General features: G+C 41.5%; 1 protein-coding gene across 4 annotated transcripts in view; it reads left to right on the top strand.

Moving 5' to 3' along the window:
* The window catches only part of Specc1 (sperm antigen with calponin homology and coiled-coil domains 1), a 243,978-nt gene that overhangs the window by 149,848 nt on the left and 75,261 nt on the right, over positions 1 to 18,869 (top strand). For 3 of the 4 annotated variants that reach the window (XM_090349468.1, XM_090349469.1, XM_090349470.1), the window contains 3 exons: positions 6,459 to 6,666; positions 10,194 to 10,267; positions 10,982 to 11,160. In XM_090349468.1, the coding sequence (XP_090205594.1) occupies positions 6,459 to 6,666; positions 10,194 to 10,267; positions 10,982 to 11,160 (461 nt within the window). Of the gene's footprint in view, positions 1 to 6,458; positions 6,667 to 10,193; positions 10,268 to 10,981; positions 11,161 to 16,813; positions 16,981 to 18,869 lie in introns of those variants that run through there. The other variant, XM_090349471.1, reaches the window with a different exon arrangement.

The following is an 18,869-nucleotide window of genomic DNA, read 5'->3' on the forward strand; positions in this document are numbered from 1 at the left end:
ACTCTTACTATTAAATTATGTCATCCAATCTGTTAATCATTTCCTTTAATTTTTTTTAGCTTGGAGCCCAAATAAATAATCACTTCCTTCATTTTTATTATCCTTTGATTGGTCTGGAAGTTAATTATTTGATGCAAGATTGGTAGTAATTATATGATATTTTGTCCACCTCACAGAGTGGTACTGAGAAAGTTCAGAAGATGGCTTCCTATTCTGTGCTCTCCAAGTTCTGAGTTTGTGGTTTGGAAGTCTGTTGCAGAGAGAGGTTAAAACCTTTTTCCACCTTATTGGGGGGTTGTCAGTATTTCAATACATAGTTTATATAATGAGCTTCCCAGGAGAAAACTTCTCTTTATTGCTCCTTCTGTTTTAGGTTTAGCCAATTGTACCGTGCATTTGGTTGATGGTCTTTGTAGGAGCTTATGTTAGGAACTTATCTGCGTTCTAAATTCAAGGGTATTTTATTGAAGATAATAGAATCAATTTCATTAGAGCTTACTTATCAGCACTTACTTGTAGATTGACAAATGAAACTTTGTATTAAGTATATTTGTAGAATAAGACTGCTCTTTTTTTTCCCCCTTAAATAATACTCAATGCCATGTTGCAAAGTGTTGAATTTCCCATGTGAACCTTTACAAAATCTCCCCTCAGTTCCTCATCTAGCTCTTTGGCACTTTGATTGGCATTATATTAAATATAGGTGTCAATATTTGGCCCCTTGGCACCAGGAATTTGGCTTAGTGTTAAGAGTTCTTGCCTAGGGCTGGGAGTTTGGCCTAGTGGTAGAGTGTTTGCTTAGAATGCATGAAGGCCCGAGTTCGATTCCTCGGTACCACATACATAGAAAAAAGCCAGAAGTGGTGCTGAGGCTCAAGTGGTAGAGCTGTAGCATTGAGAAAGTCCAAGGACAGTGCTCAGGCCCTGAACTCAAGCCCAGCACTGGCAAAAAAAAAAAAAAAAAATATATATATATATATATATATATGTAGATAGATAGAGAGAGAGAGAGAGAGAGAGAGAAAGTTCTTGCCTAGCATGCATGAAGACCTAGACTCAATTCCCTGATACCACATACATAGAAAAAGCCGGAAGTGGTGCAGTGGTGCTGTGGCTCAAATGGTAGAACACTAGGCCTTGAGAAAGCCCAAGGACAGTGCTTAGATCCTGAGTTCAAGCTCTGGGACTGGCAATATATATATATATTTGGCCTCTTAAAGTACTTTGAGCCTGGAGATGGCTTAAGTGGTAGAGCACCTGCCTAGTAAGCCTGAAGCCTTGGTTCAAATGCTAATACTGTCAAGTTTTTGTTGTTCACTGATCATAAAATTATGTATTCACTACAAAAGAATTCAAGAATGCAGGAATATATAGACAAGAAAAATGATTTCCTTTAAACTCATCACCTGGAGAAAGAATCAACAGCACTTTGTTGTGTATCTTTTTAGACTGTTTCTCAATTACTTCCTTTTTTTTTTTGTGGGTCCTGGCGCTTGAACTTGGCTTGGGCCCTGTCCCGGAACTCTCCAGCTCAAGGCTACTGCCCTACCCCTGGGCCTGGGCATTGTCCCTGAGCTCTTCAGCTTGAGGCTACCACTCTATACCCTTGAGCCAAGACCCACTTCCCGTTTTCGGGAGGTTAATTGGAGATAAAGTCTCAGGTCCTTTTGTGCCCAGGCTGGCTTTGAACTTTGATCCTCAGATCTCAGTCTCTTGAGTAGCCAAGATTACAGATGTGAGCCACCGGTACCCTATAGCTTTGCCGAAATCTAGAATTTTGTGGTCTGTTTGGAGCAAAAGGAAAACATTTGCATTGTATTAGAGTACAAACTACTTATGTACTTAAAATTAAACTATTATAATTGGTACAAAATCAGGCTGTTATTCATATATTCTAAGTTTTATTTCCTGAATTACCAAATACTAAGTGGGATGTAAGAATTTAGCTAGTGCTCACATGAGATGTGAGGCACAGTGCCACCAAGGGCTACACACACACACACACACACACACACACACTCAAATATATATATGTATATATAGTTTAGTTTTTACATGTGGTAGGCACTGTTGTTCCTTAATCTTAAGGAAGAGTCAACCTTCTCCAAGAGAATATTTTTTTCCCTGTAAGAACATTAGCTAGGGGCTAAGTATTGGATGGAAGAACATTCTTCTACTGTTGCTTTTATTGAATCTTGGTTATAGGCGCTTCATAATGTTTTATCTTCCTTTTAAATGATTAAAGCAGATCCAATTCAGTGAGGATAAGCACAGTTGCTTGATAGTTTTCAAATCCTTTCTTCCTAGGCACTCCCTCAATCCCCACACTGGCCTCCCTCAAAGTAGTTACTACCCTGGAACTGCTCCAGGTTGAGCAGAAACTAGGGTCAGATCAGGGACCATTATTGTTGTCCCTTTGGCCACCAAGTCCATCTGTGCTGTACCTCTCTCCTAAAATCCCATCATAGATGCAACTTTGGCCTCTCTGTGGGAACCAGAAGGTCTGTCAAGCAGCCAGTATTTCAGTGGTCTGGTGGACTGTATCATGTTAGCTAGGGCTTGCTTTAAATGCCCTAAGGTGGTCTTTAACCATTCTCTGCCATTGTAGGTTATTTATTTGGGTCCTCAAGATGATTTTATTGAATGGACAATATAATCACCAAGTCCACTAAAAATCCAAGCAAGGTGACAAAACAGCTCAATGATATAAAGCACTTTCCTAGCCTGTGCAAAGCCTGGGGCCATACCCAACAACACAAAGCAAAACACAAAAAAAGGGATAAGCATCCTTATATAAGAAGCAAGTAGAGGGAGTTTATTTTACAAACCAGTTTTCTCCCTATTGGCAAAATCACCTACCTATTCACTTCCCTTGTTATTTTCTATATATCTTTAATGATACTGGAATTTATTATAATGGTCTAATTGTATGTTTTCCTAAGTCTCTGTGGTATTGATATATGACTATTTGAATGAAAGAAGAAAAAAGGTTTATTGTACTCAGCTAAAGAAAGCTGAATAGATGCACCTCACAGAGAATATTCACTGTAGTCAACAATCCTGTGTGAAAATCATTATGACCAAGAAAAGGTGTGTGTGTGTGTGTGTGTGTGTGTGTGTGTGTGTCTGTCTGTCTGTCTGTCTGTCTGTACTCATAGGCATCAAAGTGCTCTGAAGCACACTGTTCTGTAATGGCCACTGAATACACCCAACTAAAGTGATTCACTCTTGCTAAGGAATCATGACATCCCCTGGCTAATTCATCAGGATAATGAAAGCCCAGGCCTTCCTTTTATCAGCAGGATACCGAAGCACATCCTAAGTGGGGATGTGGCATTAGCTCTGTTCTTTGTGTGACAACCTCATAGTTTTGCCTCTCTTGCTTCCTTGACTCTCCCACAGTGAGGATCCCCGGAATACTTCTCAGCAAATTTTCTACACGTTTCCATTGCCAAGTGTTTCTTGTAGACTCTAACCAGTGGCAGCATTTCCACCCAACTTCAGTCAGTGTCTGATAAGCTGGCAAAAAGTGGTGACACTTGCTCAGATTCTAGCAGGGTTTGATTGGCAGATCACAAAACACTGCTGTGGCCACTGCTTTTGGTAATTGCCTCAGTCAGGTAGGTTCTCATTGCCCTCTCTGGGATGCTCTGGGGTCCTGGAATATTGGTTTGGATCTGTCTGTAATGCAGTTTCACTGGCTCCATTTGATTTTCAAAGATGCCTACAGTGGAATGCATACAGTGATTTATCTTTTCAGGAGAGATGTTAAAAACCATGTTCTGAGTGTCAGTGTTTAATGTACACATCAGAAAAGCTAAATTCAAAAGTTTACCTTGGCTGCCAGTAGAGATGCTCACGATACAAAAAAGCAGTCTAGAACTCTATTAATGACAATGAAAGTGTAGGGGTTTGGTCTCAGCTATTTTTCTTTTCTTTCTTTCTTTCTTTCTTTTTTTTTTTTTTGTGGGTCATGCGGCTTGAGCTCGGCCTGGGCGCTGTCCCTGAGCTCTTCACCTCAAGGCTATCACCCTATCCCTTGAGCCAAGTCCCACTTCCTGTTTTCTAGAGGTGAATTGAGTCTCAGGTCCTTTTGTGCCTGGACTGGCTTTGAACCTTGATCCTCAGATCTCAGCCTCGAGTAGCTAGGATTACAGGAGAGAGCCACCACGCCCGGCTTATCATTGTTTTATTGAATTGCCCTCATTGTTCAGACCTAGAAACTGAGGTAAGGATATTAAAAGAATAGAAGGCTTGATTTGGTGGAATCAAGATTTAAACCCTGTCACTTTGGCTCTAGAATTTGCAGCCAGAGCCGTTTTTGCCAATTTAGCAGCTTTCAAACTTTTATGATCACAGAGACACACACTTCTGAAGTTGAAATACTAGTTTCATACAGCAATGCTAACCCTTAACACAGGCAGTACTGCGGCTGTCTCATATTGGTTCCCATCTTCCCTCATTTTCCTCTTTCCCTTTCCCTCTCCCTCCCATCCATCCATTCACCCACCCTAACCTCCTGGGTGAAAAAAACTTCATCAGTTCTCACTAAGTGCTTCCTCTGTGTCTGATGATGTAGGTACAGTGAATAAAGCAGTCAAGGCCCCTTTTCCCATAGAGTTTACATCCAGAAGGTTTGCACCTGAAATGCAGTTGGACAAAACAAAAACCCAACTGTATGGTATAGTACCACTACCACAAAAAAAAATCTAGCAAGAAATCTATTATATATTAAGCTTTTATTTTCTTAGATACATTAAGTACTGAGTATTTAGTAATGTTAAAGGACAAGAACAAAAGGGCCATGGTGCTTAATTGCACTATTTTTCATAATATATTCATACTAGAATAGTAATATGCAGCAATTATATAAACAACTTCATTCAGTGTTATCTACTGGATATATACCACCACAGTTAACAAATTACGTGGGCATAATAAACATTGTATAATAAAGGACAAAAACATATTGTGTATTATTATTTTTTTGCCAGTCCTGGGTGTTAGATAATATGGAGACTTTGCCAAAAAAACCACACAGACATCAAGTACAGGGGACAAAAGAAGTCTAATGCCAGGAAAGGGACCGGCAGATCACTTTCCACATAGTTGAGCATGTGGGAAGAAGCACTGGCTTTTGTTGGGGATTGGGAGGGCCCTGCTATCTTATATGGCCTTATATGACCTATAGGACTGGTAAGGTGTAGAAGGAACCTTGCTGGCCTGCATGGTGATAGCTCAGCCCTAGGGGGTTGTCCCAGGCTAAGGGGGTTGGTAGCTAATTATACTGAATGGGCCTAATGTTGCCTAGGGAACAAACATGCTGGGCTGTGAGAGAGGGGGCCTCCAGGCCCATCCCATCCCATCACCATCACTGGGGCTCAAGTCTAGCGCTCTATCACTTGAGTCACAGTTCCACTTTTGGCCTTTTCTGTGTATGTGGTACTGAGGAATGGAACCCAGGACTTCCTGCAGGCTAGGCAAGCACTCTACCACTTGGTCACACTCCTGGCCCCATGTATTGTATATTATGTTCTACAGTTTATTATAATAGTCTGGGAAGCCATAATACAGTGTGTCATCTGTATGAAATTTAAAATATTCCAAATAATACTATGTTATCATACCACACACCTATTTTAGGATGTTTGTCTCTCCCAGAAGGATGGTAGATTGAAGTGTTAATAAGTCTTGTTGAATTAAAAGGATTTAACAGGCTGGGTGCCAGTGGCTCATGCCTGTAATCCTAGCTATTCAGGAAGCCAAGATCTGAGGATCAGGGTTTGAAGCCAACATGGGCAGAAAAAGTCCCCCTGAAACTTACCCAATTAAACTCTCAGAAAATGGAAGTAGTGCTGTGGTTCAAATAGTAGACACTAGCCTTGAGCACATAGAGGCTCAAAGACAGCGCCCAGGCCCCACAATTACAGTTAAATCTGGGTACATGGTTTCCCTGTTATTTGGAGTGAATGTGTTGTTTTCAAGTGTGTAATTAAAGTGAAACATGAAAATAACTGTGCTGCGTTACTTCTTTGTATTGAGTGCATACGTATTTCCATATATTATGCCTTCTGACACACTTGTGTTTTATTTCTCCAAAGAAACACTAGCCACAAGCAGCATGTTTGAGGAGATGGGATTTGCAGGTCAGCTTGGCTTCTTCAGAGGCTGTGTTTGCATATTACCAGCAGAGGGTGCTGCTCCACAATGGCTAGGAGATATGGGCTGCCACATGAGGTCACTCTCCTGTCAGTGTGATCCTAGAGCTTCCTAAGAAACAGTGTTCGGCTCAGTGGTGTTGGAAAGAAGGGTATTTAAGTAAAGGGGGAGGACAGAAGCCATTCCATTCATTGTACATACTCTGAAAATTCCTACTTTGTGAGTGAGACTCTGCTGCTCTGTCATTTGTGAAGAAACCTTTTTGTTAAACTGACCTGACAATGCTCCTTTCGTCCTAGATGGAAAAGGATTATTCTTACCTGAAGGAGATCTGTGATCATCAAGCAGAACAGTTGAGCAGAACCAGCCTGAAACTGCAAGAGAAAGCATCAGAGAGTGATGCAGAAATCAAAGACATGAAAGAAACCATATTTGAATTGGAAGATCAGGTGGAACAGCACCGGGCTGTGAAGTTACACAACAATCAGCTCATTAGTGAGCTAGAAAGTAAGTGAAGTCATGTGAAGTGTGCACCAGGTGTTAGTTGAATGCTAAAGAAACACGTAGCAATGGGTAACATGGAAGAGTTTGTAAGGATATGTGTTGGCTGGGGTATATGATGTCATTCTTTTGAGCACTCCCAAGAAGGAATAAACTTGTTAAGTGCTAGTGGCTCATATCCCTACTTCTTTTTTTTATTTTTGGTGGGTCATGGAGCTTGATCTGGGCCTGGGCCCTGTCCCTGAGCCTTCAGTTCAAGGCTACTGCCCTACCCCCGGGCCTGGGCACTGTCCCTGAGCTCTTCAGCTCAAAGCTACCACCCTACCCTTGAGCCAAGCCCCATTCCCTATTTTCTAGAGGTTAATTGGAGATAAGAGTCTCAGGTCCTTTTGTGCCCGGGCTGGCTTTGAACCTTGATCCTCAGATCTCAGCCTCCTGAGTAACTAGGATTACAGATATGAGCCACCGTGTCCGGCTTCCGGCCCCCTAATTCTTGATACTCAGAAGACTTAGATCTGAAAATTGAGGTTCAAATCCTGAGTAGGAAAGTCTGTGAGATTTTTATCACCAATTAACTGTGAAAAAGCCAGAATGAGGGTGTGGCTCAAGTACTATGCCAGAGTAGAGGAATTAAAGAAAAAAAGGAAGGAGGGACTGCAAGAGAGTGCAGGAACTCAGTTCTCCGACTTGTATAATTGATCCTCATTGCTAAAAAGTCTTACGTTAATGATTTATCCACTCACTAAGATTTATTGATTACCCTAAAATCAGTACTCACAGTGCCTTCCTGGTTATTTTCGGACAGACACAAAGAGACTGAAAAGTTAGTCATCCATCACTTATGTTCTCACACAGGACCAGACCAAGAGAGGTGTGTGGGCTTGTCTCAGTTCTGATACAGTACATATATGTTCTTTTGTGGCCCATTTGGTGCCATGTTTTTGGCATTTTTTCTTTGTTTTTGGTGATTTTACTATTTGAAATGGCCCTAAGCATAGTGTTGAGTGCTGTCTGTTGTTCCTAAACCCAGGAAAACTGTGATGTGCCATTGGAGAAATGCATGTGTTCAGTAAGCTTGGTTTAGGCCTGAACTGTGATGCAGTTGGGCATAGCTTCAGCAATTCAGCGCATCCAGATAGAGGAAGATGAAATTTGCCAATCTGAGCACACAGCTTCTCTGGAAAATGCTAACGCAATGTCTGTCATATGTGGTAATGGTGGGGAAGGGCATTTGTAGATTCAAGAGATAAAGATCAAAACAAAGACAAGTGTAGGAAGAGCAGTGTAGCAATCCCCCAAACTGAAGAAATTCGCACTGACTTTGTCCAAGGTAGGGAAACTGTTTTATCCCTTGGCATTGCACACCCATAAGGCATGGGAGAGGAAACACTTAAGACATAGAAAAGTTCTTCAGACCAGGATACTACAGGGATTAAAAAATATTTAAAATAGGGCCAGGAGTTTGGCCTAGTGGTAAAAGTGCTTGCCTAGCATGCACCAAGACCCAGGTTTGATTCCTTGGTACCACATACATAGAAAAAGCCAGAAGTGGGGCTGTAGCTCAAGAGGTAGATGTTAGCCTTGAGAAAGCCCAAGGACAGTGCTCAGGACCTGAGTTCAAGCCCTAGGATTTGCTATATGAATATATATATTTAAAATATCTGATCAAGCCAGGTACTGGTGATCAGTCCTGTAATCCTAGGTACTTAGGAGGCTGAGGTCTGAGGATCATAATTCAAAGCCAATCTAGGCAGGAAAGTTCATGAGACTCTTATCTCCAATTAACAACCAAAAGGCAGAAGTGGTAGAGAGCTAGCTGAGTGAGCTTGATGGTTTTAAGTAACTTCTGAATAGTGAGAAGTGGCAGTGTGTTGTGTCTGGATGACTCGTGTAGTATCGTGGTTATTCTTCATTAGACATGATGACATGCAGTAGAGTTATGTCCAGAACCACTCAGACTCAGTATTTGTGCCTGAGGATCTGATTCAGATCTTCCTCCGGTGAAACACCAAACATAGCCCCACTTTTGAAAAGAATCAGGTTAAGAGAGACAAGTCCTGTCTTGTTTTGTTTTTGTGGTGTATTACTGTTGAGAGTATGGCTGAATTGTCCCTAAATCCTTAGAAGTCAGCCCAGACACAGACACAGACACATGCGCTCACACACATGCACACACACACACACACACACACACACACACACACGTGCATGCACGTATATACACCCAAAAGCCCAACACCCCAGTGTATAATTAAGGTCCAGAACAAATTTCAGGCCCACCTGTAGTGGTTATATTCATAACATATTCAAGACTTAAAATAGCACAATCTTTTGAGAGGCTTTAGAATTCTCTTAGTAATATTAAGGTCTTATCTTAAGAACCAAGGATACTTAACTTCAGTCTTAGACTAGTCGTTGCTTTCTGTGATTTCCTTGAGAGCAACAGAACAATCAAAAATGATGGAAGGGTCTATAGCATTCACTACAAATGCAGTTCCATTGCCCCACATGCTGATTCACCAGTGCTGGAGTGGGACTTAAGCAGAGGGATTCTTTTAAATCTTCTCTGGTGATTCTGACTCATATCCAAAATAGATAACTACTGTTCTCTATCAGAGAAACTATCCAGGATTTTTTTTTTTTTTGTCAGTCGTGGAGTTTGAACTCTGGGCCTGGGCAATGACCCTGAGCTCTTCATCTCAAGGCTACCACCTTACCTCTTGAGCCACAGCATCACTTCTGGTTTTCTGTTGGTTACACTTGGAGATAAGAGTCTCACATACTTTCATGCCCTGGCTGGTTTTAAACCATTATCCTCAGATCTCAGCCTCCTGAGTAGCTAGGATTACAGGCATGAGCCACCATGCGTGGCCCATCCAGGAGTTTTATGTGAGGAGTTTTAAATTTAAGTGACTCTGTTAGTCATATAGAGAGAACTGGAAGCTGGGAGAAGGAAGGACAAGGGTCTGAGGCAAGTTGTTCTTAAATAGAGAGAGAGATAGTTAGGCTACCTGTGAAGCTGTTAGAATAATCACAGGGTCATATCCTGGCTGTCCTTAGAGATTCTGACCCTGTGAATCTGGAGCTGCCACAATACTCTATGCCTTTGTAATGTGCCAGAAGACTCTGAGGTTCACTTATGAGTAAGAACTGTGATCCTAGAGACTGACTTTACAGTTTTAAGAGCCTTGCCCCTCCTAGCAGTAAAGGCCACTCAGGATGCTTGTGTGTAAATAGTCAGGAACCCAGGGCAACTGTGACTGGTGTGATTTCTTCCATAATGCTGCATGGTGGTACAACTTGTCTCTTGACCTTAGAACCTAAGTAAGCACCATTTTACTTCCCACATCTTCCCATTCTCTGTTTAGGGGTATCTTCCTTCTAGTTCCTCCTTTGCAGGTACTCAGAACTGAATTTAGCATAGAAGTTCAGGACAGGTTTATAAGCCTGCCAGGGCTTCCATTTCTACACAGCTTCCCATCTTCCAGGAACCTTGCAGCTTTCTAAATCCTATGTGAATCCTTTACTTCTAGGCAATGTGATCAAGCTGGAGGAGCAGAAGTCAGACCTAGAACGGCAGCTCAAGACCCTGACGAAGCAGATAAAGGTGAGTGTGGTTTGCAGCCATGGCAGGGAGCCTCCTCTGTCCTGTCCCTGAACATTACTCCTGTCATAATTCAGAGACACTAGGAAAACACCCTGCTACTCTGTCCAGCCACTTTCTCACAGAACATTTCTTTCTTTCCTTTTTTTTGGGGGGGGGGTGGTCATGGGGCTTGAACTCTGGCCTGGGCCCTGACCCTGAGTTCTTCAGCTCAAGACTACCACTCTACTCCTGGTCCTGGGTGCTGTCCCTGAGCTCTTTAACTCAAGGCTTCTACCCTACCCTTGAGCCACATCCCTACTTCCCATTTTCTAGTGATTAACTGGAGATAAAAGTCACTTGGCTTTGTATTGCCTGAGCTGGCTTTGAACCTCAGATCTCAGCCTCCTGAGTAGCTAGGATTACAGGCGTGAGCCACCTCACCTGGCTCACAGAACATTTCTGTAGCCTGGCTCTGAACCACACATTCTTTCTGGTTGGCAGACAGTAAAATGAAAACAACTCTCATTTAAGATGGAGAACTCCGTGACATAGAACTGCAGTTTCTACCTGTGCCTTTCTTGTCTGAGACAACATTAAAGCAAGGCCTCATTGCTGGCTGTTTTTATCTCAGTGGCTGATGTGGGGATTGGAGGACCCCTGCCTAGATGCCAGCCCCTGCCTAGATGCACACACACCTGCCCTGTGTCTGAGGCATCTGTCCACTCATATTTGCAGGAGGAGACAGAGGAGTGGAGGCGCTTCCAGGCAGACCTGCAGACAGCAGTAGTGGTGGCCAATGACATAAAGTGTGAGGCCCAGCAGGAGCTTCGCACGGTGAAAAGGAGGCTGTTGGAGGAGGAGGAGAAGAATGCCAGGCTGCAGAAGGAGCTAGGGGATATTCAGGGACACAACAGGTGAGTCCCAGGAAGAGCCACACCTCTGTGAGTGCGACATTCACCTGGTGGACTGTGCTTAGCTTCTCACTTCATCTCTGTGCATGGGGCTGTGTTGTGGAGAAATGGGATGCTTTTATTTATGTTGCTTTGTGCCAGGTTTGTTATTTCTTTTCCAGGTTCAGTTTACTACTGCCCAATATCACTATACTGTTAGAATGTTCCATCCAAAGTTCAGTCACTGCCACACTTTTGCTTCAGGTGTTGAAAAGTTTCAGCCAAAAAAAAGAATGGCTGTACTGTCTAGGATAGCCATTAGATCTTAATATTTTATTAGTACAGGTGCCATAAGTACTCACTTGTATAGGTCTCCTGGAGTGGGTAAAACTGGAATCTTGCAAGGGGAACTGCCACCAGATAAAGGCCAAAGTAGACATGCTCCTGACTGGCAACCTCCACCGGCTATTTTTAAAAGGCCTTGACATAACCCACTTTATTCAAAAGGATGAATGTAGAAAACAGAAGCATCCTCCATGCTTGACTTGCCTTTCTGTTCTTGCAATGGGGTGGGAAGACCACATAAATTACTAGCCCACAGGCTAGTCTTCGGGAACAGTGTCCCGAAGAGCTTAAAGTTAATTACTTATCATTTACACGAGTTCAATAGACAAGATTGTAAGTATTTTAGACTTCATGTAGTTCTGTTATTTCCCCCTTACTCTCCTTGGCCCTGGTCACTACTCAGCTTTCTTCACTTTGAGATTCTTAGATGGTCAAATTATTTCGAGTTTCAAGATGCCTTTGAAATATGAAATGAAGTCTTTTAAAATCAGATTCAGCAGAATCTGAGTGTTGTTCTGTACACTTTGCCGTAATCTTTCTGTTTTCCATAATCAGTAGAGTTGCTCACTCATTTGCTTCTGAGCCTTGGGGTCCTGAGTTTCAGGCTGTTAAGAAAGACAGATCTCTCAGAATTCCATTTTGATTGTTCTATCAAACTTTCTCCAGTTAATCCCTTTTCCCTTGTTCATGATGCTTGCATTAAATGGCCTCAGAGAAAGGACTAATGTTGCCACCCCTACAATTTATTCTTGAAAAACCAGTCATTGGAGCCAGGAGCATGGCCTAGTGGTAGAGTGCTTGCCTAGCATGCACAAAGCCCTGGGTTTGATTCCTTGGTAGGAATTGAACATACACAGAAAAAGCCGGAAGTGGTGCTAAGTGGTAGAGTGCTAGCCTTGAGGAAGCCCAAGAACAGTGCTCAGGCCCTGAGTTCAAGCTCCAGGACTGGCAAAAAGCAAGCAAGCAAACAAACAACAACAACAAAACAGTCATTATTTCAGGCACACACTTCTGCCCTGTGGTCACCAAAGGATGTGAGTGAATTTTAAACAAAAGCAGGACACTAGGAAAAGAAGATTTCATGTTGTTCCCTGCTGAGGTAGCAACATGCTCCTTCTAATTTGTTTTCATGTCTGCTTGTTTGCTTATTTGTGTTGCTTCCACATCATATGCCTTTAACCAAGTCTTAACCTTTACAGTTAAGTGGTACAAGACAAACTCTGAGTTTTACACTATCCATAGTAGGTTGTTATGAGATTTTTGCATTTGTCATATAGACTTTAACATACTGGTTTGAGCTCTAATTTGGTAGGAAATCTCTCTGTGTATCATGACAGTTTAGGGCTCCATATGCTATATTCAACACCTTCAAATTTAAAGTCACTTTTCTTCCTCCGTAACATAAATTGTCTCAATTATATTTCAGCAATTTACAAACCTACCTCCTAGCAGTTTAGTCCCTTCTTAGGAAACCTTTCAAAACTTCACTGTTGGTACCAGTCAAAACAGAACACATTAGGCATAAAAATGTTTCTTGCCTGTCATTGTCCTTGACGGGATATCAGACCGCTGCTAGTGATGTTTCGTGTCTGATTTTGCTCACTGATGGCCCAGCTCTCTCCTGAACCTACTACATGAGCAAGAATGGAAACCAGTCCACCCCTCAGACTTCTGCAGCAACCTAGTACTTCCATCTTGGCTAAATGAGTTCATGACTGACACTATTTGACTTTGACAGTCATCTCATAAGAGCTCAAAGATCATTCTTGGTTCAGCCTCAACCAAAGAACTTGCAGAATATTCTCTGATGAGGCCCTCCAAACACAACCGAGAGAAGGTAAGAGCATCTGAAAAGCACCTTGACCATAACTGATTCATGTTCTCATTTTTACATAAGTGCATATATGACTTGTTACCCAGTCAAGCTATTGGCTGGAAAATGGAGAGCCTGGATATAAATAATAAGCAGTACCTCTTACCAAGAACTCAGTCTCTAAACCAAAGCCCCATGTTACATGTTATTTAACTTATTAATGATCTTCAGTGCCATAACATTTTTAAATAGTTGATTAATTAATTGACTTTTTTTGTGTGTATGCTGGACCTGGGGCTGGAACCCAGGGCTTGGGTGCCTTCCTTCCTTGTGCTGCTTTTTTTTTTTTTTTGCCAGTCCTGGGGTTTGAACTAAGGGTCTGGGCACTTTCTCTGAGCCTCTTTGTGCTCAAGGCTAGTGCTCTACCACTTGAGCCATAGTGCCACTTACAGCTTTTTCTGAGTAGTTTATTGGAATTAAAGCATCTCATCAACTTTCTTGCCTACGCTGGCTTCAAACTGTGATCCTCAGATCTCAGCCTCTTGAGTAGCTAGGATTACAGGTGTGAGCTTCCAATGCCTAGATCTCCTGAGCTTTTTTTTCCCTCAAGGCTAGCATCCTCACACTTGAATTATAGATCTACTTCCAGCTTTTTGTAGTTAATTGCAGATAGGAGTCTGCCCAGGCAGGCTTTGAACCACAGTCCTCAGATCTCAGATCTTCTCACCTCAACCCTGTAAGTAGTAACAGTGATTACAGGCTTGAACCAGCACTCTTGGATGATACATTTATTTTAGTGTCAGAATAGCTGATATTAAGATGTGTGAGGAATTAATACTATGGATTCATTCTTGCCACCAACCAGCAAGTCTGGTTCCATCCTAGGTTAAGTGAGGAGCTCTGAGTAGGTAATGTTCCAAGCTGTGCCATTATGAGAGTAGTTAGCCAGGTCTGTTTTTCTTGTGTGATAGGCAGAAACCTGTGTGACCACTACTGCCATCTTTCTAGGGCAATTATGGCAGCCTCAGGGCCGGACACAGTATCTCCAAATCTTAGGCATGGCTCTTGAATTTTGATATTTCTTTCCTGGAAATTTCAACAAGCTGAAAGTGATATTTTACTGGATATGTAAATTAAATGGGGGAAAGTATCTTGAATAATTTCTCACTCTGACTTCTTCCCATTTTGAACATTTTGAACATTTGAAAGGTGTGGAAATGAATGCTTTCCTTGAAATTAAAACATCAGTTCTAGGGCCGGGAGTTTGGCCTAGTGGTTAAAGTGCTTGCCTAGCATGCATGAAGACCCGGGTTCGATTCCTCGGTACCACATACACAGATAAAAGCTGGGAGTGGTGCTGAGGCTCAAGTGGTAGAGCTCTAACCTTGAGAAAACCCAAGGACAGTGCTCAGGCCTTGAGCTCAAGCCCAGGACTGGCAAAAAAAATAAATAAATAAATAAAACATCAGTTCTAGGCCTGCAGATGTAGCTATCTCAGTGATAGACTGCTTACATAGTATGTGCCACATGCCCTGGGTCCAATCCCTATCATCTCAACAAGCAAATAAACAAACAAAACAAATTACAGGTGCTAGTGGCTCACATCTGCAATCCTAGCTACTCAGAAGGCTGAGTACCTGGAGGATCATGGTTCTAACCCAAGCCAGAAAGTCCAAGAAATTCTTACTTCCGATTAATCAGTAAAGAGCTGGACTAGAGTAGTAGAACACAATTAGCAAGAAAGCTGAACAAGAATATCAGGCCTTGAGTTAAAGCCTTGGCATTGAAACACACACACACACACATACACACACACACAGACTCCCCAAAAATCCCCAATGAAAAGCCTCATCTTTTTCCTACAAAGTTGAGTCCTAGGAGCCTAGCAGGTTCAGAGAACAACCCTATTGGTTTGAAAATGAAGATGTTGCCCAGCAGCATATGACACAGGCTTGTGAACAGTTGCAGGGAATGACCTGTGTGTTTGCTTCCAAGATAGAATGTCTCTTATTCACATTTGTTCAGCCTTTACTCACCCTCCCCACTAACTGGCTCATTCCCATATTGTCTCTGCCATGGTGAGCAGCATGGTGGCCTATCCTGCACAGACTCTGCTGGAACTGGCTTTTAACTCACATGTGCACATTTACATTATGCGCTATGGTCTGTCATGTGTGTGCCACCCTCTGCGTCATATTTAGAGCTCTAACATCTCACAGCTGCTCAGCAAGTGTCTTGTAGCTGCTGCTGAAGGAAAAGTGTGCAAATTAGACATATGATTCTTCAGTTACTGTGATATTCTTTCAGTTCTGAAACCCTGGGCCTAGGGAAGGAACTGGTTCCCTTAGGGATCCTATGTGGTTTTTTTTCCTCCTTGACTGGTTCCTTTGGGGATTATTAAGTGTCTCTACCCCTACCCCTGACTTTACCTTAGCACCTATGACTGTCAGGGCCACTGACATTTCATTTGGTCCGACATGGAGAAGTGGGTTTTTTTCCTATTTATTTCAGCAGGTATAATCTGTTCAATAACAAGGCTATTTAGTTTTTCAATTTAAATATATGGTTATGACATTATAATACTTTTGGTGCTGGGGATCTAATCTAGGGCCTTGAACATGTTACTCTCCTAGCCCTACTCTGTTAATTCTAAGGGCTATGTGTGTCTCCTTGCTATCTGACCCCATCTTTACAGATGTGTTTTTGGAAAATGTGGATATATTCTTCCATTAGCCTTTAGGATTTGGGGGCTATAATGGTAAAATAGATCTTTTTTTAAGGCCCAGAATGGTAGCTCATGCCTATAGTCGCAGCTACTCAGGAGATAGAGATCAGGAGAATTGGGTTCTAGACCAGCTTGGGCAAAAAGTGCAAGACCCAATCTGAAAAATAAGTAAAGCAAAAAAGTTTGGGATATGCTTAGCAAGTAAAGGCCCTGAGTTCAAATCTCAGTGCTGACAAATAAGAAGAATCTTTGTTTTTTTGGCTTTAACAACTGAAGGAAACAATATACGGTCAGGGGTCCAACCAACCTTTATTCCACACAATTCTTTATTGGAGAAATGCTGGTAGAAGTAGCCGAATATCTGGCATTTTCTCTTTTCTAAAAACTTCTGACTTCACAGGGCATAGTAGCACACGCCTATAATCTAGAAGCTACTCAGGAGGCTGAGATCTGAGGATCAAGGTTCAAAGCCAGCCTGGGCACAAAAGGACCTGAGACTCTTATCTCCAATTAACCTCTAGAAAACAGGAAGTGGGACTTGGCTTAAGGATAGGGCAGTAGGTAGCCTTGAGCTGAAGAGCTCAGGGACAGTGCCCAGGCCCAGTTCAATCCCCATGACCCACAAAAAAAGAAAAAACTTCTGGCTTCACAATCATAGAAATGAACACAAGTTGCCATATTCTGGACATTAGCTTCTTCCCGTGAACCGTTGACTACCTAATTTGAAATGAAGATCCCATTGCCTCATATATCTCCTTTACCAGCCTTCCCTCCCCCCATTTCTATCTTCACAGCTCCATGATCTCTGTCAGCTAGCAGAGCATTTGGTGGATGAAAGACAGCCCAGCCTTTGCCATGATGGGAAACTACAGCCATTTCTATGTGAAAGGGGGAATGTGTAGTGGAGGAATTAGCCCTTGTAAAGAACCCATTGTCTCCTTGGCCTTTTTTGTTTCATGCAGTCATTGACAGTTGTTCCTTTTCTTTTTCTACATTTTGGACTCAAACACAATCAAAGATAACTATCTATCTTGTGTGTGTATATATATATATATATATATATATATATATATATATATAATTTTTTTCCTCTTCAGAAGACTCAGCATTCTTTTGTTTTTCTTTTTGGGGAGAGAATGTAATGAAGTTCGGAAAAAAAAATATAAGTCTTCTGAAAGAAATTTATGTGCAACAAGAGTGTTGAAAGTGATCATTGGCCTAATATATTGGCGAGTGAACATTAGTAGATGCAGCCCATGCATGAATTCTTTCTGATGTTTGTTTTGATGTTGCCTCCCGAATATCCAGTAATCTTATCCAGTAATCTTGGAATTCACACTACTCGTGGAATAAGAACTCATTTGCATGATGCCTTTTCCAAAGAAATTAGACGTTCTACCCTCTTAGGTTGAGGCCTCATTCAGCCTTTTTCAAACTGGGTTTTGCTTTTATTACCTCATCTGAAACAAGAAACCACTGAACTGTGGTTTGATTTCCAGATTTTCTTAAGGTTGTATTAAACACTTCAGTTGATGATAAAGAATGTAGTTAGCCAGATAGGGACAATGTACAGTGACAATGCTAATGGAAACCTAACTGAAAACTGATGAAGGATAACTTACAACAAAAGCCTCATGAGTAAAACTACTCTGGAAGTTTAGAAACTTTTCATATAGAAGTGTGCAAATCACAGCAGTCTAGAATTCAATGTATGGTTTTAAGCTTTTGGAAGTACAGGCACTTGTGAAAATCTAGCTGATTCAGCAACTTCCATTTGGAAACCTGCTGCATTTCTGTGTGAGAGTTGTGAATGAAGGATTGTTGACTGTACCATGAAAATGACAATGCAAAAGTCAACTGTCTAATAAAAGGAAAATTAGGACCAATAATGTTGTTCAAACTCAGGAAGATATTTTGTGGTATCAAATTGAAGAGCACACATTTACTAGAAAAATTTGAAGTGAAGAAGAAGAAGAAGAAGAAGAAGAAGAAGAAGAAGAAGAAGAAGAAGAAGAAGATTGATGTCTTCTCTTTAAGTATAATTTACACACTTACTGAAATCGTCTTCATAGATTTGAAATTTGTATCCTGGGAGATATTTACCATGTACTCAGAACTTTAGAGTGACTTACAATTCAGTTACTAGATATTTTCAAATAAAACAATAAAATACAAGCTCAACTTACAGTGCACATCTATGTTTGCATTCATTTGATGTTTTTAATCTGGGTACTGTCAAATGTTTTTACAAGTGTTTATGAAGACCTAAATAAATACTATTTAGAAGAGTTTGTTGTTGGGTTATTAATCACTGGCTGTGTTTCTGCAGAGACTTTAAAGTTACTTTGTTCTAATTTTTTCCCTGAATCTACTTTCAGAATTTCACCTCCCTTCCTTTTTTTCCTCCTTTTTTCATTGTTTATTGAATTCAGCACCTTGGGTATTCTACCACTCTATCCTTGTACTCCACCCTTAAGCTACATATTACAGACTTGTAATATTATATGTACATTATACTCTATTTGCTTTTTCTTTACTGTTTATGGGATTTTTTTTTACTTTGGTTCAAATGATCTGTTATTTATTTCACACACATTTGAGCATACACACACACACACACACACACACACACACACACACATGGGTATTTGAGTCATCTTTGTTTATTGAATATGGTGTGACAGGTGGTTCTTTCTCGTCCAGGTGGCTAGCCAGTCATTTAGTACCACTTCCTGCCCAAACCATTCTTTGCTTATTAAATGTAAGCCTCACCTTTTCATTGTTCAATTTATCCATGTTCAGAGAGCCCTTCCCAAATATACCCCTATTTCTTTCTCTTTTCAGCTAAAG

The sequence above is a fragment of the Megascapheus bottae genome, chromosome 17 (genome assembly GCF_031878675.1).
Source record: "Megascapheus bottae isolate mThoBot1 chromosome 17, mThoBot2.hap1, whole genome shotgun sequence".
Taxonomy (NCBI): domain Eukaryota; kingdom Metazoa; phylum Chordata; class Mammalia; order Rodentia; family Geomyidae; genus Megascapheus; species Megascapheus bottae.